The sequence below is a fragment of the Hoplias malabaricus genome, chromosome 7 (genome assembly GCF_029633855.1).
Source record: "Hoplias malabaricus isolate fHopMal1 chromosome 7, fHopMal1.hap1, whole genome shotgun sequence".
NCBI lineage: Eukaryota > Metazoa > Chordata > Actinopteri > Characiformes > Erythrinidae > Hoplias > Hoplias malabaricus.
In genome coordinates, this window is record NC_089806.1 from 38200552 (window position 1) to 38220163 (window position 19612).

At 43.0% G+C, this 19612-nt stretch overlaps 1 protein-coding gene across 1 annotated transcript in view; it reads left to right on the top strand.

Moving 5' to 3' along the window:
• The window catches only part of myo6a (myosin VIa), a 126894-nt gene that overhangs the window by 23061 nt on the left and 84221 nt on the right, over positions 1 to 19612 (top strand). Inside the window, 7 exon segments of the mRNA XM_066676814.1 lie at positions 5314 to 5383; positions 6319 to 6392; positions 9279 to 9408; positions 9665 to 9770; positions 12009 to 12064; positions 12151 to 12248; positions 12618 to 12782. Of these exon segments, the coding sequence (XP_066532911.1) occupies positions 5314 to 5383; positions 6319 to 6392; positions 9279 to 9408; positions 9665 to 9770; positions 12009 to 12064; positions 12151 to 12248; positions 12618 to 12782 (699 nt within the window).

A 19612-nucleotide genomic window follows, 5' to 3' on the forward strand; every position in this document is an offset into this window, starting at 1 on the left:
TGATTGCGCTGGTTTTAGCTAGTGAGTAGAAACGGGCAGGTCATTCAATATACCAATTACAATTCACACTATGCTCTGTTTCTTAGGCACCGTAATACTGCGGTATGCAACAAAAATTGCAGATGAAATTTAGTGTTGCATAATTTAGTCACAGCAGATACAGCACAACCACTTAGCACTCTTGCTGCTAGCGACAGGCTAGCACCTGCACTCCAACTCTAATGACCCATCGGGCAGTCTTAAAGGCTAAGCACCACTTAATGGACCTCCATGAATATTCCACATTATTGTAGTTACTGACAGATATAAGTATGAATTAAAATGAAAATAGCAGCTTAATTTGCTTTAAAACTGACAATTTTATTAAATTGTCGGGAAAAATCCGAGCTCGCTACGGAAATTCTCGAACGCAACTGTGACGTCACTGGTGGACAACAGCTGAACAACGTCGCGGTAAAACACCGTTATGACTGACTGTTATGACAGTATCTAGCTAAATAACCAACATTATTCATGACAATAATAGGCCTAGTAATAAGCTAAACTCAAATGTAGAGGTACCGTTATTCTTGTAAATGTGATCGAAGTCGAACTCGAATTCATCCGACACTATAAACCTCCGTAATGCAGCTACGTAGCCGAGTATAATCTGAGACACCGAGTTTAGCGAGTCAAGCTAACGTTAACTAACACCAACTAAAACAGGCGAAGTGAGTGTCCTTACCCTGTTTACCTCCATGTTACAGAGGCTCTTGAACACCTTTCGTTGGTGTCCTTACATGCCCATATTGTTGGAAAAGCGCCAGTGAAATGAGCTACAGATAACGGAGTGAGTGGAGGGTCCTTTCCAAAGTGCCCGTTTAAAGTGGACAAATTTAGTCCATTTTCTGGATATTTTGGGATCTTTGGGCCATTTGTGCACAGATGTCCCACTGTACATTGAATGATTGCAGCCAAAAACAACACACCTTTTCGTCATTTTGCATTAAATTAAGTGGAGCTTCTAGAGTGTTGTCCACCGTCTACGTCACAGGCAAGACGCCTATTAGAGTTTCCCAACACCGTTGGGGGGGTTAGAGGACCAACGGTCTTTTAAACCTTATTCCTTCAATTAGTAAGAAATAACATGTTTTCTGACTATCAATAAACACAAGTTATTTATTTGTTTGACACTTTCATATCGCTGGTGCTTAGCCTTTAAAGACTAAAATATCTGACATATATTGAAGTTGTTAAATATGGGGATCTGTAGTAGAATTAAGCCTGTTTTATTTACATAACAATGCATATATTGTCATTTTGTGCTTCCAATCAAACCCTACAATATCCAAAGCTTTCATTATATACAAGATGCAATTAAATGTTTTTGTTTTCTATGTATTCTTGACACAAGAATCAGCTGCAATCCTACATAACATCCCAGGCATGCCCTTAAAATATAAATTAAAATGACCATAATTATAAAATGTAATGTCCAGCACTAGCAGTGGCTAAAAGGGCTGTCCTCTAAACAGTGCATTTTAATAATGAGTGGTGCATGGAGATGTGCTAATATTGCTTCTGTATATATTTTTTTATAGACAGTGTTCACAGCCAGGTCAGTGATTTAAGGTCAAAATTCTAAGACGTGCAGAATGTAGCTGTGTAAATTGTCATACATTATTACCCCTCTGGATACAGCTGTGCTCAGTGAGCTGGCACCAGCTGTTTTTTGTGTGTGCGTGTGTGTGCGTGTGTGTGTGTGCGTGTGTGTGCGTGTGTGTGCGTGTGTGTGCGCGTGTGTGCGCGTGTGCGCGCGTGTGTGCGCGTGTGTGTGCGTGTGTGTGTGTGTGTTAGAAACATTACATCTGCCCCATGTGATGCTGGACGGATGTGCCTGGAGTGGCTCGCTCTAATGATTACTACAATGTGAGGAGTGTTCAGCAGTGGAGTGTCTGTGCCAACACACGGCAGGCACCCCAATACTGAGAGAGAGGGAGATAACGTGAGAGATAGAAAGAGAGGTATGGAGAGAAAGAGAGAGGTGGAACATTTTAAACAGAAGAAGGAAAGGGAGACTAAAAAGAAAATGGGAAAAACTAAGGCATGGCACCACGTCACTCTCTCTGAATGGCGGCGGCGGTGCCAAAAGCATTCAGTAATGGCTCAGAGTCCCGGGGCAGAGAAAGAGAGGCTTAATTCTGAGGCCTGCATCACCCTCACACACACACACACACAATCAGACTCAGTGTACTATTCTATATAAAGTATATATTATTATTTGAATAAACTGAATATTGGAACTAAGGGAACAGAACGTCATGTAAATAACACTATTTTTGCTCACTTAGCAAAGACTAAACCCTGTAAGTGCTGATAAATCTGTGCATGTGGCTCTGTGTATGTGGGAACGTACACATCTTTCTGTCCCTGCTTCCACTTTGAGAAGACGGCTCAGTGCTGTGGGTCTGAAAGCACGTGGAGCTGTTAATTTTAAAAGGAAATAGGTGTGAAAAAATATCATGTATATTAATGTTCTGCTTTTTTTATCTGGAGCTGGAAAAACCCCCAAAACAAAATGAATGGAAATGTAATGAAGGGTGGTCTCTGTCTTTTGCACAGAACTGTAGTGAAATCCCCCCTCTGTGAATGTGAGATCTACAGTGAGTGTCTTAGAGAAATGTGAACACCCTCAGAGTCTAAGGCCGTTGTGTGGAATGCGTGAGGAATGCCCTCCAGTCTGAGAGAGTGGACACAGGGCCTCAAAGCTAGTGGGGGGTGCTCCCTGCTAAAGTCACACTGCATCTGATGGTGTTTGACCCCCTTCAGTCAGAGGTCACCTGACATATGTTCCACACATTGTTTTACACCTTTGAGTGAGTATTCATAGGAAGTTTGTACCCTTTTTTTTAATCTAAGTAACAGCTTCAGCGTTTCCAGCATGGAGGATTTACACCAGGTGCTGGAACATTTGATGGCATTACGCCATGAGAACATTAATGACATCAGGTACTGAGCTTAGGGTTTGGCCAAACTTATATTAAATGTATTGCATTGATGAGAATAGTGTCCATAGTCTCATGTGCAGCTGCTCCAGAGCATCCAAACTCATTTATTGCTTTTCCATGGAGATTAAAATATTTGTGTGTTATCAGTTGATGTACCTTTTTATCACATCTATGAGGGTGGTCTACAAACTAATGGACATAGTATGAGATAACATAGGTCTGTGGTCTGTAAAGTGGTACTTGATAATGATAAGAGATGAAAGCTTCTGATATCTGCTACATTAGCCTCGGTGCTCCAGTACAAATCTAAAGTACACTCCAGCAACCAACATGATTGGTTCTTTGCGTTTGGGGTAAGGGGTACATTGTGTATATTTGATTATCTGTCAGACTATTCCTTTAAGGCTTCCCAGAGTTCCTGCTTTTGTTTGTTGACTACGGGGGTGTCTGTAATTCAGGATCCTGTGACATTTACTGCAGCATCAGAGCCACTGCGTCTCATGGTCTGGAGCTTGAGTGAGAGAGTGCAAGTTAAACGCTACTTAAATGTACAGTTTGGTGCAAGTATCAATGGCCAGCTTCATGACCAGCAGTCCAGGAGAGTACCGTGTATGTTGAACACTATGGCACTACTAGCCTCAGGGAACGGGCAGTCTCTTAACGAATAGGACAGTGGTTAGACCACTATGCAACTCTGAAGCTTGTAAGGAAATATTCTGTAGTGCAGCACTGCGTCTCTGGCTGGGAAGGATGGTCGTCCTTCCTGCCAAATCACAAGCACAGTGCCAGCCACCTGGCATAACAGATCTGCAGTTACATTATCTTCCAAACCAGTTGAGCTGTCCATTGGCACTTTGAAAGGAAGTTTTAGTCGTGCCCACATGCCACATACATTATCATGAGTAATGTAGAACTAAGGATGTCCTGATACGACACCAAGAATCAGAATCGGGGTAGATTTGAGGCGTTTTTAAATGTTCGGTATCGACTTTATTGAACACAAACCTAAGCAGCAGCACTTCAATTTTGTAAAACCTTTATAATAAAACTTTTAATTGTCCTAGTTTCACTACTGCAGTGCTGCACTATGTGGAATTTATATGAGCTATTTATGAAGAGATGCTTTGTTTACTTTTTTTCCCCCTTTATATTTTTATAAATATTTAATAAAAATATTACGCAACAGTTTGGATGCAGGCAATTTTGTCTTAATGCACTGCAGAGGTGTTTATTTGCTAAGCATGTAGACTGGATTGATTTCAGGTCTCTATAATGTACTTGAAGTGTGCACTGTGCAAAAGTAATACCTAGGAAGATAATTGACATAGATTGAGATCAGGGGCAAAAAAACCCTTTATCGGCACTTCTAGGAAGAATTTAACATGCTTAAATTTATTAAAAAAAAATTTTCTCCCCAACATACAATGGAAGTATATCTCTTATAAAATCCATGTTTTGTTTTTACAGATTTATCAGAATAATGAAATTAAAATGTGCTTACATTTGCTCTCCTGTTTATACTCGAAAAATAACTGCCTGTGAGCTGCAGCGTTTTTATAATTATCATGTTTAAATGCATATAATTTTTTATAAATTTGCGTTGGAAACTAATACTAGCAATCATCTGTGTTTGCACTTTTTTAACCATACATTTCGTCCCCTCGTTCTGATATTTTGCCCTGTTTAATGAGTTGTTCCTAAATGTTAGATACTCGAGGTCAGTGTTTACATTAATATTTGTAGCAAAGACATGCAAGTTGCAGTGTAACATGGACGTTAACAACCCTCAGGGCAGAACAATGGGGTTCGATTCCCCGCTTGGGTGAACACACACCAGCACACAATGTATCAATAAGTGTGAGCAGGCTAGACTCCTAATACGTCTTAATTTTATATCTGTAACATGATTAAAACCGATTTAACACATGACTAAATGTCACTCCGGATCAATGTGGCAAGATGTAATAGTAAAATACTGCTTTGTTTTGTTTTTGAAACATGCATGTCTTGGGTTTTGTCCTGCTCTCCTTTACATCCTGACTTCCAGGAAAACAGCATTCAGGAAGTTATGTCATGGAGGATGTCTGATGTCAAAGAGTCCTGACTTTAGGATACTAGGATACTTCCTGCAGTGATAACAAAGCCTCCAAAGCAAACCTGCTGTTGTTCCTCTGAGCCACTAAATCACCATTAAATACTCAGTCACTGCAGTGACTCTGACTTGTGTAAAACTAACCAATATATATATAATAAAGTGGTTGTATGCATTCTGTGAATTCCCAGGTGCTCGTGACCTGCTAAGTACCCTGTGTTTACTGTGTTGCAGACTTTCCTTGCTCCTGTCAACCAGGTGTTCCCTGCCGAGGACGACGTCAACAAACATGTGGAAGACAACTGTAAGTGGTCAGGCAGTGCTCCTCTGTGTGTAAAGTTTCTTCTGAGCTTGTTTTGGGGCACACGTTTAAGCTTGATTAAGACTTAACACAGCTGTGTGACATGTGTGTTAACATAAGGAAATCCCAAAGAATGGGATCCAGTGTGGCCTAGCAGTCTAAGCATTGGCACTATCATTGGTGGATATTTGCTTCCCTCGTCACATGGCAGGACAAGCGATGTACGATTCGATGTTCACCTCTGTCCAGTGATGCAGTGCAAAAAGAGGCAGTGGTTGTCATCACAAGTCTCTGGAGAAGCATGCAGTTGTCCTCACACAATATATAAAGCCAACTCAGGTTTATATATTAATTACACGCAGGGTTTTGACAATTTTCACCCTATCATTAGTTGTCTCCAGTTACCCCCCTTATTTAGCTTTTACCTGAACTCACCCTATAACGCACAATGCCACCAAAACGATGCCTGAGAAGCTGAAGACAAGCCTGTGCTTCCTCTGAGCTACGTGATGTAAACCTCCGCTTCTTTTCACACTGCAGGCAACTGTACAACTCATCCCAAATGTCAGTGCATCACTAATAAAACCAAAAGTAAAATCATTGCAGAAACAGGTTTCTGTTGGGGTTGTTTATTTTCTAGACATTTACATGTTAGTTTACTGAGGAAAGCAAGTAGCCCACAAAAACAAAGTGAGGCCTGCTAGTTAACCACATATCTCTAATTTCACAAGAAGATAGCATCTAAACACAGCTGGAATTTTATCCATCAGACTGCGACACAGCGGGGATCATCTTTCCGTATTAATGGCACCATTGTGCTCTAGAGTGCCGTGTTAGACCAGGATTTGACTATGCTACGTTATTCTGATTTTATCTGCTGCGTCTTTCAGTGTGATTTTGATCTGTCATTTTTTTTTATCTTTGTATTTCTGCTTCAGGCTCCTTGATGTATCTGAATGAAGCCACGCTTCTGAATAACATCCGTGTTCGCTACAGCAAAGACAAAATTTACGTGAGTAATGTTTACCGAAAACTTTCAGGAGCATCTGGCCTGTGTGCAGTGGACTTCACTGCCAAAGGTAAAAGACTGGCCATGGCTTTGATGTATTAAAGCCCAGGAGAATACTATACCGCCTTCTTTCAAAATCCCACACCCCTTCTCTCTCTGCCCAATACTACAGTCGTGTTATTGTGTGTCCTGTTATTTGTCGTCTAGTCCCTTATTCTTCTCTTTCCTTTGATGACACAGTGGTCTCCTTTGTCTCTCATTTCGTAAATTGTTTGGATGTTGGTCCAGCTTTTTCATCGTTGTCCATCTTCCATCCCACAGTAGACTTGAGCGGTTTGTTGTAGTGGACAGAGAGAGGAGACAGCATTATCTGATTATAGTTTGTACACGACAGTGCCAAATATAGACACTCCTTTTAAACATCTGTTATCTGTGATATACCTAAAAACTCATAAACACATACGTAAACAGTTCGTTATTCATAGTTCCGTAGTTGAGATATAAACAAGCTCATTCAGTGTGGTCCGATGTGAAAGACTCCGACGTAGGGAAGTGTGTCTGTCTAATTGTGATATCTGAATCAGTGTAAGGGTTAATGAACAGATGTGGGATTTAACTGAAGTGGAAAAATCAGGAGTCTTGTTTGATATTAATATAATTAATATAATTAATATTCACTGGCCTAAATCAGGGCGGTAGGTGTCGCAGTCACACAGCTCCAGGGACTGTCTGTGAGGAGTGTGGTGTGTTCTCTCTGTGTCTGTGTGGGTTTCCTCCGGGTGACTGTCTGTGAGGAGTGTGGTGTGTTCTCTCTGTGTCTGTGTGGGTTTCCTCCGGGTGACTGTCTGTGAGGAGTGTGGTGTGTTCTCTCTGTGTCTGCGTGGGTTTCCTCCGGGTGACTGTCTGTGAGGAGTGTGGTGTGTTCTCTCTGTGTCTGTGTGGGTTTCCTCCAGGTGACTCTGTGAGGAGTGTGGTGTGTTCTCCCTGTGTCTGCGTGGGTTTCCTCCGGGTGACTGTCTGTGAGGAGAGTGGTGTGTTCTCTCTGTGTCTGTGTGGGTTTCCTCCGGGTGACTGTCTGTGAGGAGTGTGGTATGTTCTCTCTGTGTCTGTGTGGGTTTCCTCCGGGTGACTGTCTGTGAGGAGAGTGGTGTGTTCTCTCTGTGTCTGTGTGGGTTTCCTCCGGGTGACTGTCTGTGAGGAGTGTGGTGTGTTCTCTCTGTGTCTGTGTGGGTTTCCTCCGGGTGACTGTCTGTGAGGAGTGTGGTATGTTCTCTCTGTGTCTGTGTGGGTTTCCTCCGGGTGACTGTCTGTGAGGAGAGTGGTGTGTTCTCCCTGTGTCTGTTTTTGCTGTTTCACGTTATATCTTTCTGTAATGCAGCTTTTAGGGTCATTAAACTCTTCAAACGTCTGGTTGTTTGTGTTTTTGCTTCTTGCTGCTAAATTTCAGGATCAGTTCATCTATTTATCTGTCTGTCTATCCGTCCATCCTGTTCTAAGAACACGTGTAGCCTGCTTTCTTTAGATTTAGACATTTCACTTCAATCTTAGTCCCCTTATCTGTGAGTGATGGGCTAAAAACGGACGCCACCTGGTGGTCACATTGAGTGACTACAATACGTTTTCATTTTCTTTCACATTGTTATTGACTGCAACCCGCAGACACTCCTTAGACAAGTGGTTCTGGTGGGTTACTGCCCAGAACTTATCATCTGATGCAACGATTGATCTCATTAACAGCCCCATCAGAAGCTGACATGCGTGTGGTGGAGTGAGCAGGCCCTGGTGCTGATATAAAGCATTTTTTAAAATGTCTTAAAGGAACCGTAGTATAACGTACACAATATATCACTGTAGGCAAAACACTTTAGTGGGGGAACATGTAGATTTAATCTGTGTTGCTTTGATGTGTCAGTCATCACTCTCTCTGTCTATCATTAATAATAGTAAGGTATCCAGCGGTGGTCTACATCCCACCCTCTCGTGTAATTGGGACCAAGTCGAGCGAGCAGCTTTTTGCACTGAGAATGAGGCTGTGGGGGATGTGTAAACGAAGAAGGCGTGATGATTATTCATTATTTATGAATGTAAAATGTGAAATGGATGCTAGAGTATATTGGATATATTTTGTTAACAAAAATGCAAAGGGAGTTGCACTTAAAATAGAAAAGCACTATATAAAAATAACTATACTTTCTGAAATATTGTTGGTAGAAGCAGTTGATGCCTTCTTTAATGCTGTAATGGGTTTTCTTGGTTATGGATTCAGCTATTTGAGTATCAAAATCCAAAAACTCTTGTTTTGTAGTTGAATCCTGTCCTGGAAATCAGCCACTACTTTGAAAAACAAACATAAAATAACGTGCAGTAGATGTCTTCAGTGGAAGAACTGAGACCAAGCACCGTTTCATGTCCCAATGTTTTTAAAATAGCTCAGTTAACATTGTTCAGTTGCCCACAGGATTAAGACGCTCTGGAGCAGTTTCACATGAGCCTAAGGTCTTTACCTAGGGAGAATAAAGCCCTCCAGCGCTGGACTGTGGAGCAGAGGAACTGCATTCTTCTGGAGAGATGGAGCTTCATCCAATACTTTGAGGAAGAGTTAAAGTGGTGACTGAGATCCAAAACTCATCAGAACCTGGCCTCAATCGTTCCATTTTTGGGCGAAATGCAATAAAACACTCACTGTTCCAGAATCTAGTCTAAAGTCTTGTAAGAAGAGTACAAGGGTATTTTTTGAAGAGGAAGGATCACAGGAAAACAAAAACATTATGGGATGGGTGTCTACAAGTGTAATTTAAAATGGAGTGTGTGGTTAAAACAACTCAGATGTGAATTCTGTGACTTTGTTTACTAATCCCTGGTCAAATTCTGCTATCCTTTGTCCTGTAGACCTATGTGGCCAATATCCTGATCGCAGTGAACCCATACTATGACATCCCCAAGCTCTACTCCTCCGAAACCATCAAGCAGTACCGGGGTCGCTCACTGGGAACACTGCCACCACACGTCTATGCAATTGGTAAGAGGCCTTGCTTTTAATATTAATAATAATAATAATAATACGGACATGTGAAGCCCTTTACATACAACTTACCGCAATTACAACAGTTAGTTGAAAAGTTATGCTCTGTAAATTACTATGTATTACCTAATATATACTTTAATATAAGTTTATATAACATTTAAATGAAGACGCCATTTTGAATTCCCTTTCTCAGTTGAATGTTTATGTTGAATGTATGTGGAGTAGCTGATGTCCTGTGTGTTTCTCTTAGCTGATAAGGCCTATCGGGACATGAAGGTCTTGAAGATGAGTCAGTCCATCATTGTCTCAGGAGAATCAGGGGCGGGGAAGACTGAAAACACCAAGTTTGTTCTCCGGTAAAGGCCTAGTAAATAGGAATTTTAAGGAATTGTTTGGTTACATTCCATTTACTGAGTTTTAAATCCATTCAGATATTTGATGTCGGTTGTGCTACTGTATGCCACATTGTTCACTTTCAGCTTCTTTGTCATACGTTATACTCAAACAAGGTTCTACAGTGCAGTCTTTAATTTAAAGGTTCTATGTGTGATACCATAGAAAAAACATGTTTGGTTCCATGAGAACCATGTTTGTTTAAGAGATGTCTGTATGTATCTTTACACTTATATAGCGCCTTTCTAGACACCCAAGGACGCTTTACAATCCACACTGCTCAGAACACTCAGAACACTCAATCCACACGGAGAAGCGGCAGCCAAACGCGCACAGCGTACTCTCGACCAGGAATGACCGTCCCACCTGGAGGACTGCATCGGACACTAGGGTTTCACCCATATCTGGGCACACACACACATTCACTCACACATACAGACATTCACTCACATATACACTCATTCACTCACACACCAGGACAGTTATTAGACAGAAGCCAATTCACCTACCCTCCATGTTTTTGGACTGTGAGAGGAAACCGGAGACCCCAGAGGAAACCCACGCAGACACAGGGAGAACATGGAAGCTCCACCCAGATGGGACTTGAACCCAAGGTCCCAGCGCTGGGAGGTGAACGTGCTCACCACTAAGCCACCGTGCCGCCCAGTGATGTCTGAAGGACCTTATAAAGGTTTAAAAAGACATCACTGGATTTTAAGGTTCTTTGCCCATGTAAATGTATTGGTTCTTTTGGTTCTTTATGGAACCAAAAGGGGTTCTTCTATGGCATCGCTCAAAGAACCTTTATTGTAAGAGTAGCGTGGTTGTAGTGAGCCCCCACCGTCTCCTGGGGCTCCTGCCGCAGTGTATTTTGTATTATATATTAACCTGACTAGAATCTAGCTTTCGGAGCACTGGTATGAAAACAGATTCCTGATTTCTTCTTTATGTGTGAACACACAGATGCAGTTTTGATTTGAATGTTGCCACTGGCCTCAAACACTGCTATTTTGACAGGACACAATGAGAAAACAAGCCCTGCTGGTCCCTCTCTGACTTTTTACATTTACTGCACTTTCACACCTCTGAATGTGACTCTCCTGGGGTTTCGTTCTCTCAGTACAGTTGGGAGATGGCAGTGTTTTTATCCTGTACATACCCAGATTTTATTCAGATTTTACCCAGTTTGAACGCAAACAAGCACCTTAACCTCTCTTATACAAGAATCTCCTGTCATAGCTGTTTACAGTAAAGTTAACCTGAATAAGAAAATAGAACACATTTCTCTTTTTTAACGTGATGCATTTTCGAATGAAGCAGGTTTGTCGTTTAGGACATACCTTAACAGATCAGGATTTAACTGGATTGTGAAAAGCAGGTACAGTGATCCGTCGTTTTTGGCGGGGGATGCGTTCCAAGACCACCTGCGAAAAACGAATTTTCGCGAAGTAAAGGAAAGATATTTTTTTTATGTATTTAACGAGTATTTGGACTTTTAAAACCCTCCGTGTTACTGTTAACAACACACCCTTTGCATTAAACAGTCATTCTACAATGTTTTTCAGCTGGAACTACATGTGATATCCCACCAGTTTCTTTAATAGAGTCATTCCTAAACTGTGATTTAGCGTCAGTGAATTTCACTCGGATGTGGACATAAACAACACATGTACTGTACGTAAGAAACACTTGTAAATGATATATTGTGTCACCTACAGGCCCAGTCTAATACATGGAAATAATAAAAAAGCCCCCTTGAAAAAACCCGCGAATCCACGAACGATGAACCGCAAAGTAGCGAGGGATCACTGTATTTTGAAATAAAGAGAGGATGGATAAGAAAGTGCCAGTTTTTAAAGATATGGCTGCAGCAGGTTTGGAAAACTGACAAAATTCAAACAATTCAAGTGGAGTATGTACAACGTCTGAGATTTTGTGGCCCTACGTTTGGGAATCGATTCTTATTCCACTTCTAATAGCTACAGTAAAGTCACAAAGAGGCAAACAACTGTCAATCATAATCTCCCACAGTTAGAAGAAGAAAACTAGACACTCTTGGAAACAACTCTTCGATATAAATCTAATAAACTGATCACAACGTGATGATGACGTATGATCATCCTTTTATTTTGAAAGTGTGTAGATGATATTGGTAAAACTGCTAGTGATGGTCTCTGACATTCTGTCTTTTCATTTCCTAGGTATTTGACCACCTCCTACGGGACAGGTCAGGACATCGATGAAAGGATAGTGGAAGGTACGTGAGTGCTGTAAATGCTCCTGGCTTGACACACTGGACTCAGACAGATTAAAGACTGTTGACCTTTTGTTTGGACTTTGCAGCGAATCCTCTGCTGGAGGCGTTCGGGAACGCCAAAACCGTCCGGAACAACAACAGCAGTCGCTTTGGGAAGTTTGTGGAGATTCACTTTAACGCAAAGGTCAGTGTGGGTTCTTTTTCTGTGACTCGAGTTAGGCCTGTTGTAGACCTATCAGTGTTTTTCCTGGTGTCCTAATCCCACCATTGCTTCAGGGATTCTCAACCACAAGTATATATTGGACTTGCGTTCTGGGATAAACTAGATGATGCGATGTACGTTGGTGCTGTACAGTTTGAGTTGGACTGTGTAATAGACAAATGCTCCCTAGGGGCACCTCTAAAAACAGTCCGTTCATTTGCTAAATGCAAAACCAAAGCTGATGCAAGTTTCCGTAAAGTTGCCCAAAAGAAAGAGACCAAGGATTTGTTAAACCCTCTTTTTTTTTTTGCCTAGAGGATGTGTGCTTAGCAAAGTGTTAACTGTATTCAGAACACAGTGGTCGGGGGCTTTGTGTCGCATTACCTGCTGGAGAAATCACGCATTTGCAGGCAGAGCCAGGAGGAGAGGAACTACCACATCTTCTACAGACTGTGTGCTGGAGCTCCAGAAGAAATCCGAGAGAAGTTTCACCTCACCTCTCCAGACTCCTTCAGGGTGAGTGTAATGAATCGAGCTGACGTATGTAGTCCTCAGACCTCGATATGCAAGGGACTGAGGCAGTCGTTAGCATATAGTTGTTACATAATTACAGTTATAGCCAGTTTAATCTCTTTATTAATGGATTACGCACTTTAGTTACCGTGACAAAAAAGTTATCCAATTGATTTTCTTATACAGACCTGACCATGTGCCATCCAAGAAAATCCTGGTCACTTGCTACAGAGTCCTGCGTGATTAAGCATTAAAATCACCCAGACCCAGACCTGGACTAAGCCCACCTTGAACTGGATTATAACTCCACCTCTTTTCACTAGCTTTTTATCACAACAGAACCTTTTAGTTTTACTTAAAGGAGCAATCAGTCTTTTTCTCCAGTGATTTTTCTTTGTTTATTATTTATTAAAGTTACACTGACAGTTAAAGCGCTGTTCCACCAACGAGGAACCAGAAGGGTTCCAGGTGGCGAATTAAATTTGGAACATTTCGGTGTGTTTCCAGTGACATAAACTGGTTCGCGATAGAGGTGGACGGATCGATCCAAATATCGATACCAACGCTGGTATTGATCAATACTCGTCGAAAAAGATCGATACTAAAGCCTTTTTTCTCTCCCACCGCTCTGCCGCTAAAATCTGTGTGCGAGGCAGTGCAGAGCACTCTCCCCCCGCGTAGTCACGTTGCGAGTAGCAGCACCCCCACCCGCTCCCGTCTTGTGCTTCTACAGCCACACATGGCGAAGACTTTCGGTATCGGTATCAATATCAGTGATACTGGCCCTGTATTTACTACAAAACTCCCGGTATTGCTCACCTCTAGTTCGCGAACCACAAAAGTTGCTTTTTTCAGTGTGAAACCATGACGTCGTCCGTGGGTGTGTCGAGGTTCGGTAACTCAGGAAAGAGCTCTGAGCTTCAAATACAGTGTTATCACCCAGTGGAGCAGGACAGGGTCGTTTACAATGTTTCTTATAAATAAATAACAGGAAATAAACCAGGAACACGCCCCCATGTGGGGGTCTAAAAGATTTCGTGAATTTAAATTATTATTATTATTATTATTGTTGCTGTTTTAAATTTGAACATTCCAATACATCTGTGGCTTTGAATTTTACGTGTACGTAGTTGCTCAAAGGCAGTTAAAAATTCCATTACATCTGTGAGTATTGTTTTACAAGCTCAAAATCTTTTTGACCCTTTTTGCACTCCATATTCTTGTGTCTTTCTGGTGCTGTTAGGCGTGCGTCGGTCAGAGCTGCGGCTCTCGGCTACATTTCTCCGCTGTTCACAAGCTCAGCAGGACGGCTCTGAACTCGGCAACATTTACACAGTATTTAGTGATGCACGATCTCTTATTAGCTGATATGTGGGTTGTTTTAGTTATTGTTATTGGTTTGATATTGGAATTTTACGTCTGATAACTTGGCACCTTTTTTCTGCTCGCGCATATGCACTGACGCCTGTAAATACCCAACTCAATTCATCTCCAGTTGTCTTGACTATTGTAACTCTCTTCTATCTGGCATTAGCTCCTCACTACTACATAAACCCCAAATGGTCCAGAACTCTGCTGCCCGTCTCCTCAGCCACACCCGGTCCCACCACCACGCCACCCCAGTTCTCCACAACCTCCACTGGCTTCCTGTTAAATATCGAATTCAGTTCAAAATCCTCCTTCTCACCTACAACGCCCTCAATAACCAAGCTCCCTCTTACTTATCGGACCTTCCTCAACCATACACACCTAATCGCACACTCAGATCTTCCTCAGCTGGTTTACTCACCATTCCCCCTTCTAAGCTGCGTAGTCTTGGAGACCGAGCCTTCTCCAGACATGACCCCCGCCTCTGGAACTCCCTCCCTCCAGAAATTCAACAGTCAACATTCATTCATTCATTATCTGTAACCCTTATCCAGTTCAGGGTCGCGGTGGGTCCAGAGCCTACCTAGAATCATTGGGCACAAGGCGGGAACACACCCTGGAGGGGGCGCCAGTCCATCACAGGGCAACAGTCAACATCTCTATCCCTATTCAAATCCAATCTTAAAACACACCTGTTTGCGGCTGCATTTAATCTCTCTGTTTCTTGACCAGCCCTTGTTGTTTTACCCTGGTTCCTGTTTTGTAGCATTGTGTGTTATGTAGCGTTATTTGTTCCTCTTGTTTTGTTTGATTGTGGATGTGATTGTCTTTGTGTTCATCTGAATGTAAACAGCGTCTTTGGGTTACTGAAGAGCGCTATAAAAATTCCATTTATTATTATTATTAACTATGTCTATTTTGTGGACATTTTTCAGTTTCTGTGACTGAATTTGTCCGTAGTGAACGCTAATTTAAAAAATATCAGTGACGCTTAGTACACACACATACACACACAGATAGCGGTGTAAACACACAGCAGTTTACTCTCGACCACCACAGTGGCAGGAGCCATTCTTGTATAAAACACATGAAAAGAGATATAGAGTCATTCCGCGTCTGAATTTATTGCTGAAACACAACGATAAATGATTACGATTTCTCTCTCTCTCTTTCTTTTTCTCTCTCTCTCACTTTCTCTCGCTCTCTTTCTCTCTCTCTTTCTCTTTCTTTCTCTCTCTCTCACTCTCTCTCTCTCACTCTCTCTTTCTCTCTCTCTTTCTCTCTCTCACTCTCTCTTTCTTTTTCTCTCTCTCTCTCTTTCTCTCTCTCTTTCTCTTTCTTTTTCTCTCTCTCTTTCTCTCTCTCTCTCTCTCTCTTTCTTTCTCTCTCTTTCTTTCTCTCTCTCTCTCACTCTCTTTCTCTCTCTCTCTCTCTCTCTCTTTCTCTCTCTTTCTTTTTCTCTCTCTCTCTCTCTTTTTTTCTCTCTCTCTTTCTTTCTCTCTGTCTCTTTCTTTCTCTCTCTCTCTCTCTCTCTCTCTCTCTCTCTCTCTGAGCTGGTGTATGCTGCCCTCTACCTGGTGCTGCACTAATTAGCACCCCTTTAGTAACCATTCGTGTGAAACCAGCAGTAAATCTTTGGCAAAAAATGCAAATGAACTACAAATAACATATTTAAAAGATCAAATTAAAAAGCACATAAATGTACAGATAATGAAGAAAAGGCTTGTCCTATGACAACCTTTGATAAAGAATTTGTTTTGCTTTAATCCAATGTGAATGTGCTTTAATTACAAAAAAAGAAAATAATTGGTACCGGCTGCTCCAGGGTGCTAATTATCAGTTATTGTATCAGCCCAAAAAATTCACAATCGGTGCATCTCTAACAGTATTATACCTCACTCTGATCTGACTCCACGGTAAACAAAGAATAAACAATGACCCTGTCATGATGCTGTATTCAGCCACAGCGGCGCCCCCTGCTGATGACGTATTCCTGGTTCCACTCTAAACTTGTAGAAATGCAGCACGGTTCACTGGAAATAACCAAGGTTCCAAGAATCAGAATCATGAGTGGGCTGGATATGTGTCTTAAAGATGGCCACCGCTGTGTCAGGGAACTGATTATTTTTGCACTTGATAGAAATAATGTAGAAATAATCAATGACTGACGCTCAGAAGCGCAGCACAAACGTTGTTATGCAAATAAACATTTGTATTTCTGCCTACTTTCCAGTGTGGCACTCTTAACACGTGCTCCTGGACAGCTCTGCTTCAGCTCTCTGCCTTCTTAATATGCTCCATAGTTATCTGCTGAGTTCAATCAGAGCAAACACAATGTAATAATGTCCAAGGACTGAGAGCAGATAGCTTCAGGATGAATGTACACCTGGATGGGTCCCTTGCAACTTTTCATCCAGATGGCCACTAGATGGCAGTGTCATACCTCTTGGAGACTCCTGCTTGGTCCAGTGTTTGCAATGTGGTCATATGGCCCAAAAGAAAACAGCAGCACATGATCTATATGAAGTGCAGATGCATGCCGTTGTAGAAGGAGTTCAGGATTCCAACCCATTCTAACCCATAGCTTTGGTGGAACCGTTGCTTGTTCTCAGAATTGTTTTTGTACTCAGTAAATTGTACACAGAACCCATGCAAATCCAAGGCTATTCATTAACTTTCTGCGTATTGAGGATTATAGTGCAGACTTCTCATATTCCGTTTGGCCCCAGGATCCATGGGATCCCAAAACAACTTGTGTTCCCAACACCTTCAACCTTTTGGCTCTTGTTCTAGTTCTGCTTTATTTTAAAACTACAGTGTTCTCTGAACTTTTGATGTGCTTTGTTCAAGCAGCAGGGCTGAAATTGAGCTGAAGGGTTGCACCATCACAGCCCCTAATCCGAGTGCCTCATACAGGAGATAAGAATCTTTTGAAGTGCAATGGATGAGGGCTACTTGACAGTAAGCCCTAAAGGAAATGGGGGATTAGTTTAGCTCAGTGTGTAGATCTGCCACTAAGGCGGCATAATGTGCACTTAAGCCCCCCTCACTTATTCAAGGCAGCGTATGAATGTATGTACACGATGAACTTGCTCAGTGCTGCTGTGAGAAATAAAACCAGGTTTAAACTCAAACATGTCTCAGAAGTTAACCTTTGTGTTTCCTCTCACTGGCCACTTTATTAGAAACAATCTTGTACAGCCATTCTCACACATTCACTCAGTCGCCAATCCACCTACCAATGTGTGCTTTTGGACCGTGGGAGGAAATCGGAGCACCCGGAGGAAACCTACACAGACACAGGGAGAACACACCACACTCCTCACAGACAGTCACCCGGAGGAAACCCACGCAGGCACAGGGAGAACACACCGCACTCCTCACAGACAGTCACCCGGAGGAAACCCACGCAGACACAGGGAGAACACACCGCACTCCTCACAGACAGTCACCCGGAGGAAACCCACGCAGACACAGGGAGAACACACCGCACTCCTCACAGACAGTCACCCGGAGGAAACCCACGCAGACACAGGGAGAACACACCGCACTCCTCACAGACAGTCACCCGGAGGAAACCCACGCAGACACAGGGATAACACACCACACTCCTCACAGACAGTCACCCGGAGGAAACCCACGCAGGCACAGGGAGAACACACCGCACTCCTCACAGACAGTCACCCGGAGGAAACCCACGCAGACACAGGGAGAACACACCGCACTCCTCACAGACAGTCACCCGGAGGAAACCCACGCAGACACAGGGAGAACACACCGCATTCCTCACAGACAGTCACCCGGAGGAAACCCGCGCAGACACAGGGAGAACACACCGCACTCCTCACAGACAGTCACCCGGAGGAAACCCACGCAGACACAGGGAGAACACACCGCACTCCTCACAGACAGTCACCCGGAGGAAACCCACGCAGACACAGGGAGAACACACCCCACTCCTCACAGACAGTCACCCGGAGGAAACCCACGCAGACACAGGGAGAACACACCCCACTCCTCACAGACAGTCACCCGGAGGAAACCCACGCAGACACAGGGAGAACACACCCCACTCCTCACAGACAGTCACCCGGAGGAAACCCACGCAGACACAGGGAGAACACACCCCACTCCTCACAGACAGTCACCCGGAGGAAACCCACGAAGACACAGGGAGAACACACCGCACTCCTCACAGACAGTCATCCAGTGATGTCACAAACTCCAGTCTCTAAAGGGAACTGGAGGCTTTGGAAATAACAACAACGGCAGTGGCAATGTTAGGCGCTGTTTACTTATCGTAGTCGCTACTGTAAATTGGAGGTTTTACACATCTCTAGTTGGTGCTGGATGTCTGCATTTCATTGTGATTGACAAGTCTCTGTGGCCAATCAGTGCTCTGCAATGTTTACGAGTATAATTTTGTCCCTAATTGGCTCAATGGAACCCTGTGTGAGCAAGTACTAACAACAACTATAGTCCTAAGTACCAGAAACAAGATTTACCTGGTGGAAAAGCAAAAATGCGGAGCTGGGCCAACCTTGTAGGTACCATGCAATGGAAAAGCACCAAAATATAGACTATTACAGTACTCCACATCCTATATAAATCCAATCCTATTAATATCGGCTACAGGGCTGCAGGCAGACCTTATGTTTCCATGTGAACGTGCCGTTTACACTGGTGTCCGCTTACCAGGGATGTTTTCAAATTTTCACTGGAATATCACTGAATTAAAAGCACTCCATTCTTGAGTCCGGATTTCTTCAAACATAGAGACCCTGCAACCTCCCATGTTCTTTCTTCTCTCCTGCTTTATCTGCACCCATTTAGCCTTTCTGTTTCCAACACATGTAAGCGCCAACCTGCTTGTCTGTCACCTGTCCATCTTCCTCCTCCTCCTCTTGTCCTTATCTCTCTCGCTCCCTCTCTTTCTCTTTCTATCTCTCCTTTTCAGACCCGTCAGTAATGAAAGCCTTGGTAGTGTGTTGTCTTCTGATTCGTTTCTCAGCTCTGGATGGCCCCTTTATATTGTTTCCCCTCTTGTTCTACACCCTCTCCGTCACCTTGGAACTTCACTCCACACTCATCATTTATCCCCGTCTCTCCCGGCGACAGCATCCTCCAAGTCATTCATCTCTCACTGTAGTAATTAAAGAGGGAGACAAGCGTTTTATGTTGGAGCTGACCGCTGACCGCTACTCATAATAACACTGGCTTAAACAGCTTACACCTCGACGCGATGTCGGACATGTGTAGGGAGAGTGTTTGTTTGTCGAGCAGGCTCAGAAGGAACAGCCCGGTAAATGAGGCTTTTGCGTCTGGGGCTTGGTTTTGTTGTTCATACGGTAGCTGTAACAATACAGGCATTTTTCATTCAACCGATCACTAATACTAATGAGGGCTTCATTCCCCCACTGGCCAAACACAATCCTTTAGAAAGTATCCCACAAGACACGCTGTCA